Below are 25,454 nucleotides of genomic sequence, written 5' to 3' on the forward strand. Positions count from 1 at the left end.
GTTTTGTACTTCACAATACCACTGCAAACTATGCCGATGGTGGGTGTCAAAGGTAGTATATGTAGGGGACACCATGAGACCAAATGTCCTTCAGCCAAGTGACTGGAAATGATTCTGACAAACAAAGGGGTCTATAACCATGGTGTCACCTGTCTCTGGATGGCAGACAATAAAATAATTGTAGCTGCTCGTGCTTCTTTAACAATCAGATGATCCTCTCTGCTGGTGGTCTGTCGAGGGCGTCCCGAGCCCGATTGCCTTGTGTGGTTGTCCTCACCCATCCACTGATCCTAACACTTTCTAATTGTCTGGTCAGAACGGCCCAGGTGGCGGGCAATTTATCAATATGTCCATGCGGCTTCTTGTATTACTATGGTATAAAGTACCCCCTCTCAAACTCTATTAATTGGGTGAAATCTCTTCGATTGCATCGTACAGTTATGTCTAGTGGTCAACAAGCTCTACAAAAACTAAAAAAGAGGTCAACTACACACAAGTAGACTCTAAGAGTCTTTTTATTGGCTGAGGGTGGAAACATTTTTAGGGCCCCAAGTGGCAAGACTGTTCCTCTACTCATGACACAACTCGAATCATTGGCATATCTGCCTGAGATGTAACTACATGCCAAGTTTTGCAACAAGACAACAAATCCTTCTAGGTGCTTGATTTTTGTTTCTTTTTACGATGTCATAACCAGAGAATTAATAACCAAATGCTAAATAATCCTAAGGATGGCTGCATGCGGGCATATTTGCATTGCGGAATCCGGAGCGGGCGTCCCCCTCCCGCTTCCGCAGCAATTACGTTCCATAGCATGCTATTAAAAAAAGCCCTTTTTCCTGCACACAATTGGGTTTTTCCGCTCGTGTAGAAATGTTCGTAACATGCTCTAAGTGCGGTGTCCACATGGACGGCTTCCATTGAAGTCAATGGAAGCAGTCCGACCTGCGGCCCATCCGCAATTAACATTGCAGACAGGTCGTGGATTCCACGTCATCCCCTAGTGATGGCGTCGGAAAAATCTGTACTGCGCATGTCCAACGGTAGGCCGTCTGGACCATACGCAGCACAGATAAAAAGAAAAGAAGACAGGTACGCGGGGTCACCAGCCGGGTACAGGGTCGGATTCCGCTGTGGGATCCTGCATACGGAATCTGACCCGATCGTGTGCAGCCGGCTTAATGGTCAGTATGAAGACAGAATCATGAAGAAACGGTACATTTTATGATATGCTAAAAATCCGTTAATAGTTTTGAAATAAACTTTCTATACTATAGTTTAGACATGGTGTTCTGAATTATTTTTTTTTAATCCATCATTTCCTTAGTGTCTTGTATAATAAACCCGTATACTGTACATTGTTCTTCTCTTTAATCTTACCCTCTGGTCACACATTCATCTTGGCCTTTAGTGTACACCTTCTGCCATTTGGATGCCCTCGGCACATCTTAGTCGGAGCTGAGACAATTTTTAAATGACCTTACCTTTAAACCTTTTTTTTATCTTATATATTACCAGTGTGGATGCTGGAATGATTTAATATTGGTATGATACATTGTAACCAGCATGATTTACTGGGTTTGCAGGCTTTAAATACTAGTAATTGGTTCTCTAGATTCTGTACTCAGTAAGAACATTTTTACAGCTACCCCAGTATCAGGACACAGATGAATTGCAAAGATGACCCTGACCTCTATAAGATTCACATTCCTGTGCAAGGATAGAAGCATGGTAATCAGGAAATGATGCTTGTTAGTTACAGTAAATGCATTATTGTGGAGACCAGGGCAAAAGTACTTATGAGCGGAAGTGATTGGATTATGATAGGAGAGGTTTCAGTAAATTGCGATGATTTATAAACGTATTCCAATTTTTCTCTAACAGATTTAACGCACGAAAAATGAGGAAATAATAAATCTGCAAATTTCAGCTTTAGAACAAGCTATATCATCAGAATATAATCTAAAGAGGTTGTAATGATTGCTTCTTTCTACTCAGAAAGTACCAAGGAAAATTCTGAATAAGAGTGCATTCACGTCCACAATGTTGTATGGTCGGTCAATGTTTCATCACCATAGGATTTTGTCAAGCACCAACATAAGGTCCCATTAGAAAAAATAGGAAATCTAATATTCTTACATGCATAGTTAAAGGGGTATTCCAGGACTTTCCTCAGGAAAGAAACATACCATATATGAAGGTAGTAAGGACACAGAACTTTAAGATAGTCCAAAATAAAATGGCAATGTAATTTATGATACTCTAACTTGCTTTTTGAATAATTTGTAACAAATACTGTTCTTTTCTGTTGTCAATTCTAACACGTTTTCTATTTCTAACATACTAAATTAGAGATGAGCGAGCATGCTCGGTTAAGGCAATTACTTCGGGAGGTTACGGGGGGGGGGGAAAGAGAGAGGGAGATCTCCCCCCTGTTCCCCCTGGCTCCACCCCGCCTCCCCCCAAATCTTTTCGGACGAGTAGGCAGTTATTCGAAAAAAGCGATGCTCGCCCGACTAGTTGCCATAACCGAGCATGCTCGCTCATCTCTAATACTAACTTTATTTTAAACAGACAACTTCTATTGTATTCTTTGTACAAATGTATTTACAAATTATATTTATCAGAACCTGTTGTGATTGATATGAGATTGATTATGGCCTCAGATACAAGACGTTATGATATATGTACTATGCTCTGTACGCAAGATTTCTGTCATACACAGTCTAAGTATGCTTCATTATTTTTTTTGGAGCTGTTATCCCTTTCTTCAGTATTAAACCCTGAGTGTGATGCTAAAGCATTTGCTGATTATTTTAGAGACATGTTTTTGTCAAAACTGCCTGTTCATTATTTAGCACAAAAAAACTCACTTTTATTGTAATGTGTTCAATATGCAAATTGATGATCTGGGGTCACCAGGCCGTTTTCACGGCTTATTAATGAGTCATGTAGCAACTGCTGTACACTTTGGGCTAGTTGTATATGCTAGATCTCACAGGACTTTGCGGATCCCTTGCTCTATCAGGAAACTCTTTAGAGATGGACGGAGCATGTGCAGGATTTAGGTGCCATCAGTGCTGACCTCACAAGCCCAGGTAGGTGTCGGTCAACAAGGTGGAGGGGATTGCAATTTAAAACAGTGACTGTGATATGGGAAGACTTTAGGAGCACCCCTTTGACTTTGGATTTGCATACTGCATACACTACAGCAAAAATGAATTTTTGTGCTAAATAATCAACTAGTGATTTTGATAAGAACATGCATCTTAAAGTGGTTGTTCCACTTCTAGCTTATTTTCTGCAGGAAGCAGACAGCTCCAGACAGTGTGCAGTGGCCCAGGTTGGTACTGCAGGCTGAGTACCATTCACTTTAATAGGACTGAGTTATAGTACCATCCTATGCCACTGCATAATGTAGAGAGCTGTCTGCAGAAAAACAGCTAGAAGTAAGGCAACTCCTATAAAGAACGGGGGTCGCATGTCCCACCCTCCTCCTCACTGCCAAGTTACTGCACCTCCTGCAGTGATGAGGAGACTGAATGGAGTTCTGGTCATGCAAGCACACTAGTGCCCCATTCCCTTTCAAAGGGTCTGTGGAGATAGCCGAGAGACACCCGCTTGGGTATTGCTGTCATTCCCATTGAATTGAGAACTGATTGCGCATGCTTGGCCTGAGCTCCATTTATTCTGACATACTTGCAAAGTGAGAAGCAAGCCTACAGTGACAGGCAGAGTGGAACATGGGACTCCCATCTCAAGATTGGCAGGGGTCTCAGCAGTGAGATCCCCACTGATCATTAAGTTATTCCCTATCCTGTGGATAGAGAATAACTTGTAATCTTGGTACAGCCCTTTTAAGCAGTCATAAAATGCTACAGCATCATATCCAGGGTAGTATGCCAAAAAATAGTGACAAGGTCCCTTTAATGTAGTTAATTTTAGAGCTGTGTATATAGTAAATGCACACAAAATCTATAATAAAAATTAAAGACAAAAAAAGTATTTTGAAAAGTTATAACAATACTTTGAATATGATAAAAGTTCTTACTCTTCTAAAATGTAAAGATATCATGAATGTATGTTTCCTGGAATTTCTTTACCATATAACTCCACCCCCAATATTTTTTTTTATGATTTAATAAACATTATGCCAATTGAGTTCACTGGTTTACCATTTCTACATGTTCTGCAGCTGCAGATGGACCTCCACAAAATGTTACAGTGATTGCCACGTCACCAAATAGTATTAATATCAGCTGGAGCCAACCATTTGTTATAACTGGACCAACTTCATATCTAATCAACATCTCATCGGTAAGGAAAGTTTTGGTTTCTCTCATCTTTTACTTTTCTATCTTAAAAGTTCAATTGAGTTTAGCAGACTTTTAAAAGTCTACTCAACTATCTCAATTTCAGTGCTATGAAAATGTATATCAAACCAATTACTGGGGCTTTAATGCCTACTAAGTTGTCTGCAATTAAAAGAAGACCCACTTTCACTTAATATTTCTACATATATATTATTAATATCCACTATATTGATATCCGCTCATTTAAACATTTTCCCCTAAACTAAGCTCTTAACATATAAATTCACCCCGTTGATATTTGTTTCATGTCATTCAAATTTCTGACATTTGGAGCTCAAATTATGTCTACTAACTAGTTAGCTCTTGTAATTAGCAATTTGTAGTGAGATTCTGAACATTTCATATGTAGTTACTCTTAGTGAAGGTGGATTATTTTTATTAACCCTTTTCAATCCACTGTCTGACGTCTGAAGACATTCTGATTGAAGGCTGTACAGCTCTGAAGTCAGATGACGTCCGGCAAGGTATTCTTACAGTATATTACTGGCTGCTCTGTTGTCAGGGGCCTCTCCAGCATGTCAGATACTGCAGTACTGGCTCTAACCAGCAGATGGCAACATTTTATAATGACAGAAAGAGAAAGCCCCCTAGGAAACCCTGAATCTAAAATTGGATTGCAAAGGGTTAAATCCTTGCCCACAATGTCACACAACTTTAGCTTCATCCCAAACATAAATAAGACTGTAGAAAATTATTCCATTATATAGCTGTGGTAACTAACTTCAAGGTCATGAACCCACAACCACAGGCTGACAATACACTTTAGATTGCAGTCAACCAAATGTTCATTTGGAGCAAAGCTAATTTTAACGAGCCACGACACACATTTTTTCCTCAAATATGTCTTGTATCATACTTATGTATGATAACTTTTGAAACAAAGAATATACAACATTGTTAGGATGTGGGCATGTGTCTACTTCAAATATATTCGTTAACCAATAGGTGAAAACATTAAATCCAACTAGAAAACTAGACCAAGTAGATAAAAGTTGTTTTTGGTGTTATTCTCCCACTCTATAAGGTCCTCAAGCCCATACAGCTGATCTGTTTTCTCAAACCACTGTTGGTTGTTCTAGGGTACCTCGGAGCACCAGATCAGATGGATTAAAAGATTGGTGGCCATGAGCAACCAAATCACAAGGTTGTGTTTACACGGCCTAAAACTGCATGTAGGGATCCAAAGCAGAATAAGATTAAAGAAGAGTTGGATCTCCGTCAAGCAAACTTTCTTAATTACTTGTTTATCCCGACTGCAAAGTATGTGACAGGGTACCTACGGATAAATAGCATTTCCAAAATACATCTTAAGTGAGCCCTCTTAGTTAAGACCGGGTTTTTTTGTATCACCCAGTGAAAAGCTGGAAAGAGTTCTGTATTCTTATGTAGTTAGAAAAGCCATGAGAGTGCTTGAGCATTGTGTTTTACTTTATCCTCTGTGACTTCCTTGCTCTCACACTCTAATATACACCAATTTCTGAGATGCAATAGCTTAAAGTAACAGCCTATACATTTTGGAAAGGAGCTTAAAGGGATTTTCCCTCAAACTCAAAATTACTTTACAGCCACTCTGTATTTCCGGGTTCCTGCTGACCAGAACATGTGACTGTTGCAGCCAATCACTGGCTACAACAGCGACCCTCTATAGGCAGTGATTGGCTTCAGTAGTCACATCTCCTGTTCAGCAGCAACCTGAAGTACAGAGTGGCCATGAAGCAATTTTAAGTAGTGGCAAAACTCCTTTAAGTTGGAGATTGGGGAGAAAAAGGAAATCTTCGAGACAATTTGTGTACCTTGACAAGAGAACAAATTTTCGATAAGATTTTTACATAGCTGTTACATAGCTGCAAGAAAGCTTTGAAGTAATGTAAGGTCCTTCAATAGATCACTCATACACTTTTTATTTTATTTTTATTTAATGAATGATAACTAGAGATGAGCGAGCGTACTCGTCCGAGCTTGATGCTCGTTCGAGTATTAGGGTACTCGAGATGCTCGTTACTCAAGACAAGCACCACGCGGTGTTCGAGTCACTTACATTTTCTTCCCAGAAAATTTTGCGCCGTTTTCTGGCCAATAGAAACACAGGGAAGGCATTACAACTTCCTCATGTGAAGTTCCAGCCCTATCCCACCCCCTGCAGTGAGTAGCTGAGGAGATCAGGTGACACCCGAGTATATAAACTGGGGCCGGCCGCGGCTCGCCACAGATGCACGCTGAGAGACATTAGGGAAAGTGCCGTCCTGCTGTAGCTGCTATAGGGAGAGTGTTAGGCTGTTATCTTCATCTTCAAGAACCCCAACGGTCCTTCTTAGGGCCACATCTGAGCGTGTGCAGTACTGTTGAGGCTGCTTTTAGCAGTTTTGCAAACTTTTTTTTTTGTATATCAGGCGTGCAGGCCATAGCGTCCTCAGTCTGCAGTCATTTTACTGAGTATAGGGGCAGTACTGGTGAGACAGTGGTACAGGGAAAGAGATATACTGGCTATATAGGCAGTGGGCTTTTTCAAAAAAATTGGAAAAAAAAATCTTTGGCCTGCCTGTGACCGTGTTCAGTTTACTGCGTGTCTGCTGGGGGTAGTATTCGCTCATTAATACCCAGCTAGGTGTTACTGCAGCCTTGCGCATATTTTTTTCTGGCTGCACTGTGCTTTCAATAACCACAGACATCCTCCAACAGGGAAATCCATATACAGGCTATATAGGCAGTTGGCTTTTTCCCAAAAATTGGAAAAAAATACTATATTTCGGCTGCCTGTGACCGTCTTCAGTTTACTGCGTGTCTGCTGGGGGTAGTAGTCGCTCATTAATACCCAGCCTTGCGCATAATTCTTTCTGGCTGCACTGTGCTTTCAATAACCACAGTCATCCTCCAACAGGGAAATCCATATACAGGCTATATAGGCAGTGGGCTTTTTTCCAAAAATTGGAAAAAAAATACTATATTTGGGCTGCCTGTGACCATCTTCAGTTTACTGCGTGTGTGCTGGGGGTAGTAGTCGCTCATTAATACCCAGCCTTGCGCACAATTTTTTCTGGCTGCACTGTGCTTTCAATAACCACAGTCATTTTCTTCCCAGAAAATTTTGCGCCATTTTCTGGCCAACAGAAACACAGGGAAGGCATTACAACTTCCTCCTGTGAAGTTCCAGCCCTATCCCACCCCCTGCAGTGAGTGGCTGAGGAGATCAGGTGACACCCGAGTATATAAACTGGGGCCGGCCGCGGCTCCCCACAGATGCACGCTGAGAGACATTAGGGAAAGTGCCGTCCTGCTGTAGCTGCTATAGGGAGAGTGTTAGGCTGTTATCTTCATCTTCAAGAACCCCAACGGTCCTTCTTAGGGCCACATCTGAGCGTGTGCAGTACTGTTGAGGCTGCTTTTAGCAGTTTTGCAAACTTTTTTTTTTGTATATCAGGCGTCCAGGCCATAGCGTCCTCAGTCTGCAGTCATTTTACTGAGTATAGGGGCAGTACTGGTGAGACAGTGGTACAGGGAAAGAGATATACTGGCTATATAGGCAGTGGGCTTTTTCAAAAAAATTGGAAAAAAAAATCTTTGGGCTGCCTGTGACCGTGTTCAGTTTACTGTGTGTCTGCTGGGGGTAGTATTCGCTCATTAATACCCAGCTAGGTGTTACTGCAGCCTTGCGCATATTTTTTTCTGGCTGCACTGTGCTTTCAATAACCACAGTCATCCTCCAACAGGGAAATCCATATACAGACTATATAGGCAGTTGGCTTTTTCCCAAAAATTGGAAAACAATACTATATTCGGGCTGCCTGTGACCGTCTTCAGTTTACTGCGTGTCTGCTGGGGGTAGTAGTCGCTCATTAATACCCAGCCTTGTGCATAATTTTTTCTGGCTGCACTGTGCTTTCAATAACCACAGTCATCCTCCAACAGGGAAATCCATATACAGGCTATATAGGCAGTGGGCTTTTTTCCAAAAATTGGAAAAAAAATACTATATTTGGGCTGCCTGTGACCATCTTCAGTTTACTGCGTGTGTGCTGGGGGTAGTAGTCGCTCATTAATACCCAGCCTTGCGCATAATTTTTTCTGGCTGCACTGTGCTTTCAATAACCACAGTCATCCTCCAACAGGGAAATCCATATATAGGCTATATAAGCAGTGGGCTTTTTCCCAAAAATTGGAAAAAAATACTATATTTGGGCTGCCTGTGACCGTCTTCAGTTTACTGCTTGTATGCTGGGGGTAGTAGTCGCTCATTAATACCCAACCTTGCGCATAATTTTTTCTGGCTGCACTGTGCTTTCAATAACCACAGTCATCCTCCAACAGGGAAATCCATATACAGGCTATATAGGCAGTGGGCTTTTTCCCAAAAATTGGAAAAAAATACTATATTTGGGCTGCCTGTGACCGTCTTCAGTTTACTGTGTGTCTGCTGGTGGTAGTAGTCGCTCATTAATACCTAGCCTTGCGCATAATTTTTTTCTGGCTGCACTGTGCTTTCAATAACCACAGTCATCCTCCAACAGGGAAATCCATATACAGGCTATATAGGCAGTGGACTTTTTCCCAAAAATTGGAAAAAAATACTATATTTGGGCTGCCTCTGACCGTCTTCAGTTTACTGCGTGTCTGCTGGGGGTAGTAGTCGCTCATTATTACCCAGCTAAGCCTATGACCGTCTACAGTTTACTGCGTGTCTGCTGGGGGTAGTAGTCACTCATTATTACCCAGCCAAGCCTGTGACCGTGTACAATTTACTGCGTGTCTGCTGGGGGTAGTAGTCGCTCATTATTACCCAGCTAAGCATTATAGCAGGCTTGCGCATAATTGTTTCCTGGCTCTGCTGTGTCCGTTACACGATCGCTGTCATCCCGCCAGAGGGAAAGAGTATTCATATATACGCTGCATACGGTGTCTGTCTGGTTTTTCACCTCACCACTTTAAAAAATTGAAGCAAAATACTTAAGGCCTACCACTGGCCTTTGGCCACTTGACTGGTTCTACGCTGTGAATTCCAGTAGCTAAGTGATACGCACCTAGGTCTCACTACAGGCTTGCGCATAATTGTTTCCTGGCTCTGCTGTGCGTTCCGTAAGCGAAGTCAGCCTCCAACCACAGGCCAATAAGTGGCACATTTAATTACAGCGTTCTGTTTCTCTACGCTCCACATGTTGGTCAGGCTCTATGAGCAGCGTAGAGCTGTAGTGGAATACCAACTCCAACATGGGCGGCGTAGTGGGAGTCAGCCTCCTCAATTCTTTACAGAAGAGTGGGCCTGGTTGGCAGACATCTGCCAGGTCCTTGGAAACTTTGAGGAGTCTACCCAGATGGTGAGCGGCGATGCTGCAATCATTAGCGTCACCATTCCTCTGCTATGCCTCTTGAGAAGTTCCCTGCAAAGCATAAAGGCAGACGCTTTTTGCGCTCGGAAACGGAGGCTGGGGAAGACAGTATGTCGCCGGATAGTCAGAGCACACTCATGTCTATATCTCAGCGCGTTGAGCAGGAGGAAGAGGAGGTGGAGGGGGAGGAGCCTGAGGAGGAGCAGGGGGAAGAGACAGCCGGGCCCACTGCTGAGGGTACCCATGCTGCTTGCCTGTCATCCTTTCAGCGTGTATGGCCTGAGGAGGAGGAGGAGGATCCTGAAAGTGATCTTCCTAGTGAGGACAGCCATGTGTTGCATACAGGTTCCCTGGCACACATGGCTGACTTCATGTTAGGATGCCTTTCTCGTGACCCTCGCGTTACACGCATTCTGGCCACTACGGATTACTGGGTGTACACACTGCTCGACCCACGGTATAAGGAGAACCTTTCCACTCTCATACCTGAAGAGGAAAGGGGTTCGAGAGTGATGCTATACCACAGGACCCTGGTGGACAAACTGATGGTAAAATTCCCATCCGACAGCGCTAGTGGCAGAAGGCGCAGTTCCGAGGGCCAGGTAGCAGGGGAGGCGCGGAGATCAGGCAGCATGTACAGCGCAGGCAGGGGAACACTCTCCAAGGCCTTTGCCAGCTTTATGGCTCCCCAGCAAGACTGTGTCACCGCTCCCCAGTCAAGGCTGAGTCGGCGGGAGCACTGTAAAAGGATGGTGAGGGAGTACGTAGCCGATCGCACGACCGTCCTCCGTGACGCCTCTGCTTTGTACAACTACTGGGTGTCGAAGCTGGACACGTGGCCTGAACTCGCGCTGTATGCCCTGGAGGTGCTTGCTTGCCCTGTGGCTAGCATCTTGTCAGAGAGGGTGTTTAGTGCGGCTGGGGGAATCATCACGGATAGGTGTAGCCGCCTGTCAACTGACAGTGCTGACAGGCTTACACTCATAAAGATGAACAAAGCCTGGATTTCCCCAGACTTCTCTTCTCCATCAGCGGACAGCAGCAGTACCTAAACAATACGTAGGCTGCACCCGCGGATGGAAGCATCGTTCTCTATCACCATAAAAAACGGGGACCTTTTAGCTTCATCAATATGTGTATTATATTCATCCTCCTCCTCCTGCTCCTCCTCCTGAAACCTGACGTAATCACGCCGAACGGGCAATTTTTCTTAGGCCCACAAGGCTCAGTCATATTACTTTTGTAAACAATGTTTATACGTTTCAATTCTCATTAAAGCGTTGAAACTTGCACCTGAACCAATTTTTATTTTAACTGGGCTGCCTCCAGGCCTAGTTACAAATTAAGCCACAGTAACCAAAGCGATTAATGGGTTTCACCTGCCCTCTTGGTTGAGCATGGGCAATTTTTCTGAGGTACATTAGTACTGTTGGTACACCAATTTTTTTGGGCCCTCATCTACAGTGTAATCCTAGTAATTTTTATGGGCTTCGCCTGCACTCATGGTGCAGCAAGGTGTGTGGGGTTGGCCTACACTTTTGCTACATAAATGTAACTGGGGCCTTGTCTATACTGCAACTACTGAAATGTGAAAGAGACTGTTATCTCCCTAAACTGCTGCAACGGGAATGTTACTGTGGCCTGTCTTGACTGCTACTACTACTGAAATGGAACTAAGACTGTGCTCCCCCTATACTGCTGCTTCGGAATTGTTACTGGGGCCTGTCTTGACTGCTACTACTAATGAAATGGAACAAAAACTGTGCTCCCCCTATACTGCTGCTTCGGAATTGTTACTGGGGCCTGTCTTGACTGCTACTTTTACTGAAATGGAACTAAGACTGTGCTCCCCCTATACTGCTGCTTGTGATATGTTACTGGGGCCTGTCTAGACTGCTACTACTACTGAAATTGAACTAATACTGTGCTCCCCCTATACTGCTGCTTCGGAATTGTTACCGGGGCCTGTCTTGACTGCTACTATTACTGAAATGGAACTAAGACTATGCTCCCCCTATACTGCTGCTTCGGAATTGTTACTGGGGGCCTGTCTTGACTGCTACTATTACTGAAATGGAACTAAGACTGTGCTCCCCCTGTACTGCTGCTACGGAATTGTTACTGGGGGCCTGTCTTGACTGCTACTATTACTGAAATGGAACTAAGACTGGGCTCCCCCTATACTGCTGCTTCGGAATTGTTACTGGGGCCTGTCTTGACTGCTACTATTACTGAAATGGAACTAAGACTGTGCTCCCCCTATACTGCTGCTAGTGATATGTTACTGGGGCCTGTCTAGACTGCTACTACTACTGAAATGGAACTAATACTGTGCTCCCCAATACTGCTGCTTCGGAATTGTTACTGGGGCTTGTCTTGACTGCTACTATTACTGAAATGGAACTAAGACTGTGCTCCCCCTATACTGCTGCTTCAGAATTGTTACTGGGGCCTGTCTTGACTGCTACTACTACTGAAATGGAACTAAGACTGTGCTCCCCCTAAACTGCTGCTTTGGAATTGTTACTGGGGCCTGTCTTGACTACTACTATTACTGAAATGGAACTAAGACTGTGCTCCCCCTATACTGCTGCTAGTGATATGTTACTGGGGCCTGTCTAGACTGCTACTACTACTGAAATGGAACTAATACTGTGCTCCCCCTATACTGCTGCTTCGGAATTGTTACTGGGGCCTGTCTTGAGTGCTACTATTACTAAAATGGAACTAAGACTGTGCTCCCCCTAAACTGCTGCTAGTGATATGTTACTGGGGCCTGTCTAGACTGCTACTACTACTGAAATGGAACTAATACTGTGCTCCCCCTATACTGCTGCTAGTGATATGTTACTGGGGCCTGTCTAGACTGCTACTACTACTGAAATGGAACTAATACTGTGCTCCCCCTATACTGCTGCTAGTGATATGTTACTGGGGCCTGTCCAGACTGCTACTACTACTGAAATGGAACTAATACTGTGTTCCCCCTATACTGCTGCTTCGGAATTGTTACCGGGGCCTGTCTTGACTGCTACTTTTACTGAAATGGAACTAAGACTGTGCTCCCCCTATACTGCTGCTTTAGTTTCAGTTTGGTTCCCATCGCGGTGCTTTACCTGCCTGCCACTAAGACACTGAGTGACTTGGAAAGGGGGCATAGAGCAGATGGCTTTCCCCTTGCAGTGTCGATTGAGCCACCTGACACCTAGACAGAATGAACACTGTGTGGGCACATGGATTCCCCATCGCTACGTAACTCTTGGCGACATTTGCAGCTCCTGACGGAGGTGGCACAGGATTGGAATGAAGATCGAACGTCGATTTGTCAGTGATTCTCAACTGCATTGTGGGCTATCGCCCCACCCCTTTTAAAGAGGGTCGCTACCTGGCCCTGCCAACCCTCTGCAGTGTGTGCCTCTGGTTCCTCCTCATCACAGAGGCAATTATAAATTGACATGAGGGTGGTGTGGCTATGAAGTGAGCATGTGGCATGGGGGCAGCTGAAGGGAGCGCAGTGACACTTTTGTGTGTGCAGCAGACGCTGGGTCATGTGGGGCGGTTGGGCAGCATGTTACCCAGGAGAAGTGGCAGCGGAGTGTCATGCAGGCAGTGATTGTGCTTTGTTGGAGGTAGTGTGGTGCTTAGCTAAGGTATGCTTTGCTAATGAGGGTTTTTCAGAAGTAAAAATTGTTGGGGGGGGGGGCACTCTTGCCGCTATTGGGGCTTAATAGTGGGACCTGGGAACTTGAGATGCAGCCCAACATGTAGCCCCTCGCCTTCCCTATCCGTTTCTGTGTTATTCCCATCACTTTTTTGAATTTCCCAGATTTTCACAAATGAAAACCCTAGCGGAGCATAGGTCCCATACAAAAATGCTCGGGTCGCACATTGACTTCAATGGGGTTCGTTACTCGAAATGAACCCTCGAGCATCGCAGGAAGTTTGACTCGAGTAACGAGCACCCGAGCATTTTGGTGCTCGCTCATCTCTAATGATAACTGCATTTATGACTAAGGCCGCCTGCACACGAGCGGGTCGGATCCGGCAGCGAGAATTCTCGCCGCGGGACCCGACCCGAGAGCCTGCAGGGACGAGCGCGTACTCACCCGCGCCTGGCGGCCCCGGCTCTTTCATGTGCCGGCTGCCGCGCAGCCGGCGCATGCGCAGACCGGAGCCGGCGGCCGGGTGAGTGCGTGCCCCGCACAAAAATAGGACATGCCGCGGTTTGTTTGCCGCGCGAGATTTCACGCGGCCAAACCGCGGTCGTCTGCATAGGAGTGCGTATTGTAATGCACTCCTATGCAAACTTTCAGTGGCGGAAATCCCGCGGGAAATCCCGCGGCGGGATTTCCGCCCGTGTGCAGGCGGCCTAAGTGGGTTAAGATGATTTTAGTGATATTGCTACATGACTTATTGAATCATCATCTTCTCATAAACACTTGCTTTAGGAAGGCATACCAGTGCCGAAACGTCGCATTCATTTGTAATGGGGTAATAAAACGCTTTTATACCTTCATACATCCGTTTATGCTGCCAGTTCATCATTCATATGGACATTTATCTGGAGCCTTTCTGGTTTTTTGGCTCTTAACTGGCTTTTGCATTTTTTGATTGCCTGACCCTGGTAAGGGATTATTTAGTGCTGTTGGTGGGACTGACTTTATTCTTCTCATAAACACTTGTCAGAAGATGCCTTCAATGGGGAATCATAAGTAAGTGCCCTCCACTAATTCCCAAGTCAAAGAGGGAGTTTACATCTGTAAAGTGCAGAAACATCTTCACTAGAGATGAGCGAGCACTAGAGATGAGCGAGTATACTCGCTAAGGCACTACTCGCTCGAGTAATGTGCCTTAGCCGAGTATCTCCCCGCTCGTCCCTAAAGATTCGGGGGCTGCCGCAGCTGACAGGTGAATTGCGGCGGGGAGCAGGGGAGAGTGGGGGGGGAGAGAGGGAGAGAGAGATCTCCCCTCCGTTCCTCCCCGCTGTCCCCCGCCACTCCCCGCCCCCTGCCGGCCCCCGAATCTTTAGGGACGAGCAGGGAGATACTCGGCTAAGGCACATTACTCGAGCGCGTAGTGCCTTAGCGAGTATACTCGCTCATCTCTAGCGAGCAGCCAAATGCTCGGGTCCGCGTTATTCGAATTGAGCTTTTCGTAAAATTCGAGAGCTCTACTAGCATAATGAACCCCATTGACTACAATGGGAGACTCGAGCATTTTTGTATGCGGGACGCCGGGTGCCAAGCTTTTTTTTTTTTCTAGATTCCTCTCTCGCTCTTTCCCCTGCCTGCCAGACCAAAAATTTGCCGTTGCCGCACCTTGCGGCGGGGAGGGGCCAAAACAGGCACGTCACAGCAGGGAGGAGCCAAAAACTAGGGCGGGTCGAACACGGCTTGATGCTCATTCGAGTAACGAGCACCATCGAGTACGCTAATACTCGAACGAGCATCAAGCTCGACAGAGTACGTTCCCTCAACTCTAATCTTCACAGTTTCCACTTCTTTAGTTCTGAAAACTCCCCTAATATCATAGTATGTTTTATTCATTTTGTTCTTTCTTATACCTACTGATATAGTGATTTCATACATATATGGTAAAACTCACCAATACCAAAGTATTACATTATTAATTATTATTACATAAAAATATCCTGACACCCTGCCCTAAGGAAGTGGTGAACATGTGATTCTTACTGTATGCACTAGTACAGTATATAGTGGCAGCATTAAATACACCGTTTTAGTACTATGGGTAACAACTTATCTTTAACAATAATGGACATATTCTTATTCTGAATTGCAAGCAAACTTAGTTAATGCCCATATAAATCCACAACATATCTGCTCCATACTGTATATGGGTTGTTAGTGCAATTATTTTTCTTCAAGCATGAATATTTTTCCCTATGACCGTATAGCTGCTTTTATTAGTATTTCACAGACTTTAGTCACTATCCATTTACCTTACAGCAGCCAATAACAGCTTGAAAAGTATTATTTTTCTGGATAAATTGCTTATTACAGAAAGTTGTTGATTTAGTAGATAGCTAAATTGGTTAGGCTTTGTCTACTATTACCTCTAAGTCGTTGTCTTACCATTAGTATGCCTACTTGCCTACTAAAACATCAGTGACAGACAAAAGGATAACATTCATTTATCTGGCGGAGAAGAGTATTGAGATAAGAACAATTCTAATTAAAACTAAACAGTTTGGAGACGAAGGAGATAAAATAGCAGACACGTGAAACGTGAGATTGGGAACTACCAAAATTAAAAATGATAACCAAATACTGGAGATTATTTCCTCAAGATCTTTTTTGGTCCTGTTTGGAGAGAGTGAAGTAGAAGTTAATTGTTCAGTATGGCGGTGATGTTATAACAGCTCTGACTAAAGAAAATCATGCCTTCACTTCAGACAGCTGAAGTCAAAATCCATATCTTTAGGTCAGTGTACTAATGCAATTAAAACAGGGGAAAGGTAGCAGTTTAAAAGTTTGATCATCTACAGTTTCATGTGTCGTTGCAGCCATGTGGCTACACTAAGCTCACTGAGTTAGAGGATCGTCTCTCTGATCTCATGCCAAGCTGATGTCATCCTAATGCATTGATTTTACTGATTTTTTTTCGCTGTTACTTGAATTTCCTACTTGTAGGCTTTAAAAATTAGATTAATTACAGAAACGTTCTACCTTGGTATAACACTTGTAAATTCAAGAATTGATTATAGTTCTTGTATTACTTTTTGTTTAGGGTCTAAAGGAGTTTCAGTACATTTTGTACAAATCCTAGCAGGCTGGGAAAGGGGAACCGTGGGATGTAGGATGATGCGTATGTAGAGATGAGCGAGTATACTCGCTAAGGCACATTACTCGAGCGAGTAGCGCCTTAGCCGAGTATCTCCCCGCCTGTCTCTAAAGATTCGGGGGCCAGCGGGGAGCGGCGGGGGAGAGCGGGGAGGAACGGAAGGGAGATCTCTCTCTCCCCGCCGCAACTCACCTGTCACCCGCGCCGGCCCCCGAATCTTTAGAGACGAGCGGGGAGATACTCGGCTAAGGCACTACTCGCTCGAGTAATGTGCCTTAGCGAGTATACTCGCTCATCTCTATGCATGTGTACATCCACTTAATAATATACTATATATTTTTATGTAATCACAATGACTTGTACTCATTTATTTGCTTGCACTGGGAACTGTGGTACCTCCCTCAGTAGTTAGTTACCTATGAATAATGTTCAGTGAGTTAACATAACATGAACAAGGTTAATATTAGGAGTGAAAGCACCATATGACATTTAAGGTTTTTGGGACATACTCTCAATGACAAAAAACTGAACCTAGATAGAAATGTCAGATTGCTGCAAAATGTGGCATGCAGTTGTGTCTCAGGCAGATTTGTAAATGATTGGAGTTGTGGTAGGCTTAGACAATGGGTCTTGCCACTAGAGGCCATAAAGGTGCTTCCCCCGTTGTCATATAAAAAGGCTTTCAGAGGCTGCTTTTGTATAGTGTACCTCTTATTAAGAGATTGTTGACTGCTGGACATTCCTCTACGACACACTCAAAGACATTTGGCCCACTTAACAGGCATTTCGAGGGGGTGCATCATTGGAATGAAAGAAGCAGGGTGGTCATTTCAATGAATTGTTGGCCATCTAGGCCATTCAGACGAAGCTATTAGGAGATATAAGTGCTGTGGAATTAGTTGGCGCTATACAAATAACAAGACTTATTGGTTATGTGAGGGCACGAACACAAGATGAACAAGCTCTGACCGGACCATTTTCAGGTGCTTAGCAGAAGGAAATTTGGTGTCACGGTCCCCATTATACGTCCTACTATTAACACTTTAACACCATTGCCTTTGTTTGCAGTGGTGTCAGGAATTAGAAATCTGGACTGCTACAGACTGGAACTATATCGTCTTTAGCAATAAAACTAGGTTCTGTTTAGGAGCCAATGACACTCATTCTCGGCTATGGAGCGCCTTTTGAAGAGCACTTCAGTCCTTCCTTTGCTGTGGAGCGCATGCTTCCCCAAACTGCTGGTGTGATGATCTGGAGAGCCATCACATACAACAGTCAGTCACCCCTAATAGTGATATGAGGGACACTAACAGCTCAGTGATTTGTGTGTTAAATGCCACAGGATAACATACAGAGTCTGTATGCCTCCATGGCCAACCATAATCTCATCATGTATCCAGGCTAAAGGTAGCCCAACAGGCTACTAGAGCCTCCTTTGAATTGTTTTCCCCAATAAATAGAGATGAGCGAACCTACTCGGCCACGCTCCTTTTTCGCCCGAGCGCCGCGATTTTCGAGTACTTCCGTACTCCGGTGAAAAGATTTGGGGGCACCGTGGATGATTGCAGCGGGGAGTGGGGGGCGGGGGGAGGCGTGGCTGCTACCCCCTGCTCCGCCACGCCTCCCCCCGCCCCCCGAATCTTTTCACCCGAGTACAGAAGTACTCGAAAATCACGGTGCTCGATCGAGTAATTACTCGAAACGAGTATATTCGCTCATCTCTACCAATAAACTTATCCTTTTGCTCTATTGTAATCACTTACATATATTATTATTACATTCACATATGTGAAGTTTCATTCATTTCCAACAACTTCCTGGTGCATTCTTATTATTTTTTGTCATTGAGTGTATAGCAATAGAAATGGTTGAGCTGAAAATGTCCATTTGTGCACGATAGCTATCATGCTGACCTTCAACAATGTTTGCAGTAGGTAATCTTTGTTTTTCACTGATGCCCCAGTTGATATTAAAGTACTTAACAAGCACCAGGGAAATATTCCTGAAGCCAGTGCCAGCTTGAAATGTTGTCATCCAACTGAATGAGTCCATCAATTTTTATTACTTTCATCAACTTGATAGATGTAGAAGAAACCTGAAATCATCAGACCAGTTGCATCGTCTTGTTTCTGTCATAGACCAGTAAACAGTATTACAGTACCAAGGGGATAAACTTTTATTGGGTTAATATTTTTACTTGTGTTGGGCCATCTGAAAGCCAATACCGTTTTCTGTAATCTCCCTTGGCCATTCTGATGTACAAGCCATTATTTTCCGCAAGAGTGTTGTTAGATTTGTTTTCCGAGAAGCAAAAAGAGACTAACAACTGAACTGAAAAAGAGTCGCACCTTTGAAGCTCTTTATGTGTCCAGTTTGCTCTATAATAGAAAAATGGCTGCAAAAAACAAGCATATAGACAGAGGCGTAACTTGAAGCTCCCAGGCCCTGATGCAAAATCTGTACCAGGGCCCCCAACTATAATGCTTTACTCATAGTACTGGGTTCCCTATATGGAGAAGAGAGGCCTTATGGGCCCCCTAAGGCTCCTGGGCCCGGGAGCAACCGCATCCCCTGCATCCTCTATAGTTACGCCCCTTCATATAGACTTGGCTTTGCTATTCTGAATACTATATCCCAAATTCATAAGTGATAACTGTATATAATACACAGACAAGTGACAATAATGCAAATCAAATAAAAACACAATATGACGAATCACTTAATAATAACTAAATGTACATTACAGCAATTTTTTCTAACAGCTGTAGATTAACATGACTCCCAACAGCAAAAACTATATGGAAAAATGGTCTCGAATGGAGATAGTAAAGAGGATAATGGTCACATTGTTCTAGCAGTAAGTGCCACAACACTCAGGGGAGCAATACCCATTCAAGATCCCAGATTCTACGCCCATCGCACCATTACAGAAGCATTAGTACCTAGCACTCAGGTCAGGAGCCACTTGTTTAGTACTTTACAGGAAGCCATAAATCAAGATTAGAGCTTTGTCTTTACACAAACTGTTTTTATATAATAAGTGAACCACCTCCGTTTATTGTGGATCATTAATGGGATGAATTCAAGATGAAGTTCAAGTGTGACTAGAAGACAATAACAATGAGACACTTGTGTTGTATTTGTAAGCTGAAGGTTGACACTACTGGTCTTGACAGGAAAGGGAACGTCTGTTTAGTGCATCAGAAACAAGTACGGAATAGAATAGACCGTGCATCTGTTAGGGATGAGCAGTCCTACTATCTTAGCAGCTGCATTTAATATACATTTTCCCCCAGAGGAAAACTACCGTACAGCTACCTAATCGTCAACAATTCCGAAACACGTTGAAATGATATTGTAAAAGCGTCCTACAGGGTAATAAGTAGCATTTCAAAGCAACGGTGTGATTTCAGGTTGACTATTTATGACAGATTTCCCTGTTTGACAATTATATGGAGCTTTTAGCTACTTGGTAGGTTGTGTCATTTCTTGGGTGGTGTTTTCTTAAAGGAGTTATGTGGTTTAGGTAATATTTCTCAAATACTCTGTCAAGGAAATTTAAATTCATGGTCATAGTCTATTGTCTAGAGCGGAGAGAAGCTACAAGGTTTGTCTCTTGCTCTTGAGAACCCTACGTGTTCTGTCCATTGATTCCAATGAGAACTATGCAGTACTTAATTTTTCCTGTGGTGGCGCTGCAAGGAAATTGAATACTTGTTGTCAGGCTCACTGATAGTTGACAGCTGAATGCTGGGGGTTCACTAATGAGAAACTAAAAAAATATTGTATGAGGAAATTTGTTGAAAAAAATAAGAGCACTTTTTCTTTTTATAAGGGCTCCTTCACACGAGCGTATGTGCGTTTGCATGCAATATATTAGCGGAACGAACAATGCTTTTTTCATGCGTATCAATGTATCTGACTATACTTTTTCCATCGGCAGGACATATTCATCCAATGAGCTCTACATATGTTTTCTCGCCAGTGAAGTTACGCAGTGTATTACATATCTCCTTGCGTATTGTGTGTACAATTGCACCCGCCCATTGACTTCTATGGGGACCTTTGGTGTGCAAATTCGCAGAAAAGTATAGCATACTGCAGGGGGGGGGGGGGGGGGGGGGTTTGCGGGACCAAAATGCACAAGAAAAAAGTAGAAATGTGAATGACTCCATTGAAATCATTGGGTTCTATTCTCTGCATATTATTCATGAACTTTTTGAGCTTGCAAATATGCCTGTGTGAATGAGCCCTAAATGTGTCTTAGGTAGAGATGAGCGAGCGTACTCGCTAAGGCAAACTACTCCAGCGAGTATTGCCTTATGCGAGTACCTGCCCACTCGTCTCAAAAGATTCGGGTGCCGGCGGGGGAGAGTGGTGAGTTGCGCTCATCTCTAGTCTTAGGGCTCATTTTCACATGTATTTCTGTAGAGGTCAAAACGGTTTCCCACCAAAATATTAACCATGAAAGAAGCTGCTGCATGCAGGTGGGGAGGACATTTATTAACCCTGTCTTCTATAGAAGTATATTAGGCAATTTTGGGGAGTTTACCAATTACTCTTTAAGTAAAGAGCTTCATTTACAATTGGAAGCAATCAAATATAGCTTGCAATGAGGAAGAATATTGCTCATTTCTAGAGATGAGCGAGCACCAAAATGCTCGGGTGCTCGTTACTCGAGACGAAATTTTCGCGATGCTCGAGGGTTCGTTTTGAGTAACGAACCCCATTGAAGTCAATAGGCGACTAGAGCATTTTTGTATATCGCCGATGCTCGCTAAGGTTTTCATTTGTGAAAATCTGGGCAATTCAAGAAAGTGATGGGAACGACACAGAAACGGATAGGGCAGGCGAGGGGCTACATGTAGGGCTGCATCTCAAGTTCCCAGGTCCCACTATTAAGCCACAATAGCGGCAAGAGTGGGCCCCCCCCCCCTCCCAACAATTTTTACTTCTGAAAAACCCTCATTAGCAAGGCATACCTTAGCTAAGCACCACACTACCTCCAACAAAGCACAATCACTGCCTGCATGACACTCCGCTGCCACTTCTCCTGGGTAACATGCTGCCCAACCCCCCCGCACGACCCAGTGTCCACAGCGCACACCAAAGTGTCCCTGCGCAGCCTTCAGCTGCCCTCATGCCACACGCTGGCCTCTTAGCCACACCACCCTTATGTCTATTTATAAGTGCATCTGCCATGAGGAGGAACCGCAGGCACACACTGCAGAGGGTTGGCACGGCCAGGCAGCGACCCTCTTTAAAAGGGGCGGGGCGATAGCCCATAATGCTGTACAGAAGCAATGAGAAATCCAATCCTGTGCCACCTCCATCAGGAGCTGCAAACGTGGGCATAACAATGGGGAACCCATGTGCCACACACTATTCATTCTGTCAAGGTGTCTGCATGCCCCAGTCAGACCGGGGTTTTTTATAAATAGTCACAGGCAGGTACAACTCCGCAATGGGAATTCCGTGTGCATCCACAGCATGGGTGGCTCCCTGGAACCCACCGGCTGTACATAAATGTATCCCATTGCAGTGCCCTGGACAGCAGAGGTAACGTCCGATTAAATGCAGGTGGTCTTCAGCCCACACTGCATGCCCCAGTCAGACTGGGGTTCTTTAGAAGTGGACACATGGAGTTACAACTCCGTGTGGACCGACAGCATAGGTGGGTCCCAGGAAGCCACCGGCGGTATATAAATATATCCCATTGCAGTGCCCATCACAGCTGAGGTAACGTCAGGTTTAATGCAGGTGGGCTTCGGCCCGCACTGCATGCCCCAGTCAGACTGGGGTTCTTTAGAAGTGGACACATGGAGTTACAACTCCGTGTGGACCGACAGCATGGGTGGGTCCCAGGAAGCCACCGGCGGTACATAAATATATCTCATTGCAGTGCCCATCACAGCTGAGGTAAAGTCAGGTTTAATGCAGGTGGGCTTCGGCCCACACTGCATTCCCCAGTCAGACTGGGGTTCTTTAGAAGTGGACACATGCAGTTACAACTCCGTGTGGACCGACAGCATGGGTGGGTCCCCGGAAGCCACCAGCGGTACATAAATATATCCCATTGCAGTGCCCATCACAGCTGAGGTAACGTCAGGTTTAATGCAGGTGGGCTTCGGCCCACACTGCATGCCCCAGTCTGACCGGGGTTTTTAATACATAGACACTGGCAGGTACAAATCCCTAATGTGAAGTCCCTGTGGACCCACAGCATGGGTGGCTCCCTGGAACCCACCCTAAAAATTACTAGGATTACACTGTAGGCGAGGGCCCAAAAAATTGGTGTACCAACAGTACTAATGTACCTCAGAAAAATTGCCCATGCCCAACCAAGAGGGCGGGTGAATCCCATTAATCGCTTTGGTTAATGTGGCTTAATTTGTAACTAGGCCTGTAGGCAGCCCAGTTAAAATAAAAATTGGTTCAGGTGCAAGTTTCAACGCTTTATTGAATTGAGAATTGAAACGTATAAACATTGTTTACAAAAGTTATATGACTGAGCCTTGTGGGCCTAAGAAAACTTGCCCGTTCGGCGTGATTACGTGAGGTTTCAGGAGGAGGAGCAGGAGGAGGAGGATGAATATAATACACAGATTGATGAAGCTAAAAGGTCCCTGTTTTTGATGGTGATAGAGAACGATGCTTCCATCCGCGGGTGCAGCCTACGTATTGCTTAGGTATCGCTGCTGTCCGCTGGTGGAGAAGAGAACTCTGGGGAAATCCAGACTTTGTTCATCTTTATGATTGTAAGCCTGTCGGCACTGTCGGTTGCCAGGCGGGTACGCTTATCCGTGATTATTCCCCCAGCCGCACTAAACACCCTCTCTGACAAGATGCTAGCCGCAGGATAAGTAAGCACCTCCAGGGCATACAGCGCGAGTTCAGGCCACGTGTCCAGGTTCGAGACCCAGTAGTTGTAGGGGGCAGAGGCGTCACGGAGGACGGTCGTGCGATCAGCTACGTACTCCCTCACCATCCTTTTACAGTGCTCCCGCCGACTCAGCCTTGACTGGGGAGCGGTGACACAGTCTTGCTGGGGAGCCATAAAGCTGTCAAAGGCCTTGGACAGTGTTCCCCTGCCTGTGCTGTACATGCTGCCTGATCTCTGCGCCTCCCCTGCTACCTGGCCTTCGGAACTGCGCCTTCTGCCACTAGCGCTGTCAGATGGGAATTTTACCATCAGTTTGTCCGCCAGGGTCCTGTGGTATAGCATCACTCTCGAACCCCTTTCCTCTTCGGGTATGAGAGTGGAAAGGTTCTCCTTATACCGTGGGTGTAGTGTGTACACCCAGTAATCCATTGTGGCCAGAATGCGTGTAATGCGAGGGTCACGAGAAAGGCATCCTAACATGAAGTCAGCCATGTGTGCCAGGGAACCTGTACGCAACACATGGCTGTCCTCACTCGGAAGATCACTTTTAAGTTCCTCCTCCTCCTCCTCCTCCTCAGGCCATACACGCTGAAAGGATGACAGGCAAGCAGCATGGGTACCCTCAGCAGTGGGCCAAGCTGTCTCTTCCCCCTCCTCCTCATGCTCCTTCCCCTCCTCCTCAACGTGCTGAGATATAGACATGAGGGTGCTCTGACTATCCAGCGACATACTGTCTTCCCTTGCCTCCGTTTCCGAGCGCAAAGCGTCTGCCTTTATGCTTTGCAGGGAACTTCTCAAGAGGCATAGCAGAGGAATGGTGACGCTAATGATTGCAGCATCGCCGCTCACCATCTGGGTAGACTCCTCAAAGTTTCCAAGGACCTGGCAGATGTCTGCCAACCAGGCCCACTCTTCTGTAAAGAATTGAGGAGGCTGACTCCCACTACGCCGCCCATGTTGGAGTTGATATTCCACTATAGCTCTACGCTGCTCATAGAGCCTGGCCAACATGTGGAGCGTAGAGTTCCACCGTGTGGGCACGTCGCACAGCAGTCGGTGCACTGGCAGATTAAACCGATGTTGCAGGGTGCGCAGGGTGGCAGCGTTCGTGTGGGACTTGCGGAAATGTGCGCAGAGCCGGCGCACCTTTCCGAGCAGGTCTGACAAGCGTGGGTAGCTTTTCAGAAACCGCTGAACCACCAAATTAAAGACGTGGGCCAGGCATGGCACGTGCGTGAGGCTGCTGAGCTGCAGAGCCACCACCAGGTTACGGCTGTTGTCACACACGACCATGCCCGGTTGGAGGCTCAGCGGCGAAAGCCAGCGGTCGGTCTGCTCTGTCAGACCCTGCAGCAGTTCGTGGGCCGTGTGCCTCTTTTCTCCTAAGCTGAGTAGTTTCAGTACGGCCTGCTGACGCTTGGCCACCGCCGTGCTGCCACGCCGCGCGACACCGACTGCTGGCGACGTGCTGCTGCTGACACATCTTGATTGCGAGACAGAGGTTGCGTAGGAGGAGGAGAAGGAGGAGGAGTAGGGTGGATTAGTGGAGGAAGCATACACCGCTGAAGATACCAGCACCGAGCTGGGGCCCGCAATTCTGGGGGTGGGTAGGACGTGAGCGGTCCCAGCCTCCACTAAATTCACCCAATGTGCTGTCAGGGAGATATAGTGGCCCTGCCCGCCTGTGCTTGTCCACGTGTCCGTTGTTAAGTGGACCTTGGCAGTAACCGCGTTGGTGAGGGCGCGTACAATGTTGCGGGAGACGTGGTCGTGCAATGCAGGGATGGCACATCGGGAAAAGTAGTGGCGACAGGAAACCGAGTAGCGCGGGGCCCCCGCCGCCATCATACCTTTGAAAGCCTCCGTTTCCACAAGCCTATACGGCAGCATCTCCAGGCTGATCAATTTGGCTATGTGCACGTTTAACGCTTGAGCGTGCGGGTGCGTGGCTGCGTACTTGCGCTTGCGCTCAAACAGTTGTGCTAGCGACGGCTGGACGGTGCGCTGAGAGACATTGCTGGATGGGGCCGAGGACAGCGGAGGTGAGGGTGTGGGTGCAGGCCGGGAGACGGT

At 45.6% G+C, this 25,454-nt stretch overlaps 1 protein-coding gene across 1 annotated transcript in view; it reads left to right on the forward strand.

Moving 5' to 3' along the window:
* Nucleotides 1-25,454, forward strand: part of PTPRQ (protein tyrosine phosphatase receptor type Q) — a 377,099-nt gene that overhangs the window by 263,999 nt on the left and 87,646 nt on the right. The window contains exon 45 of the mRNA XM_066589856.1: nt 4,196-4,317. Coding sequence (XP_066445953.1) covers nt 4,196-4,317 — 122 coding nt within the window. The remainder of the gene's footprint in view (nt 1-4,195; nt 4,318-25,454) is intronic.

Source organism: Eleutherodactylus coqui, chromosome 2 (genome assembly GCF_035609145.1).
Source record: "Eleutherodactylus coqui strain aEleCoq1 chromosome 2, aEleCoq1.hap1, whole genome shotgun sequence".
NCBI lineage: Eukaryota > Metazoa > Chordata > Amphibia > Anura > Eleutherodactylidae > Eleutherodactylus > Eleutherodactylus coqui.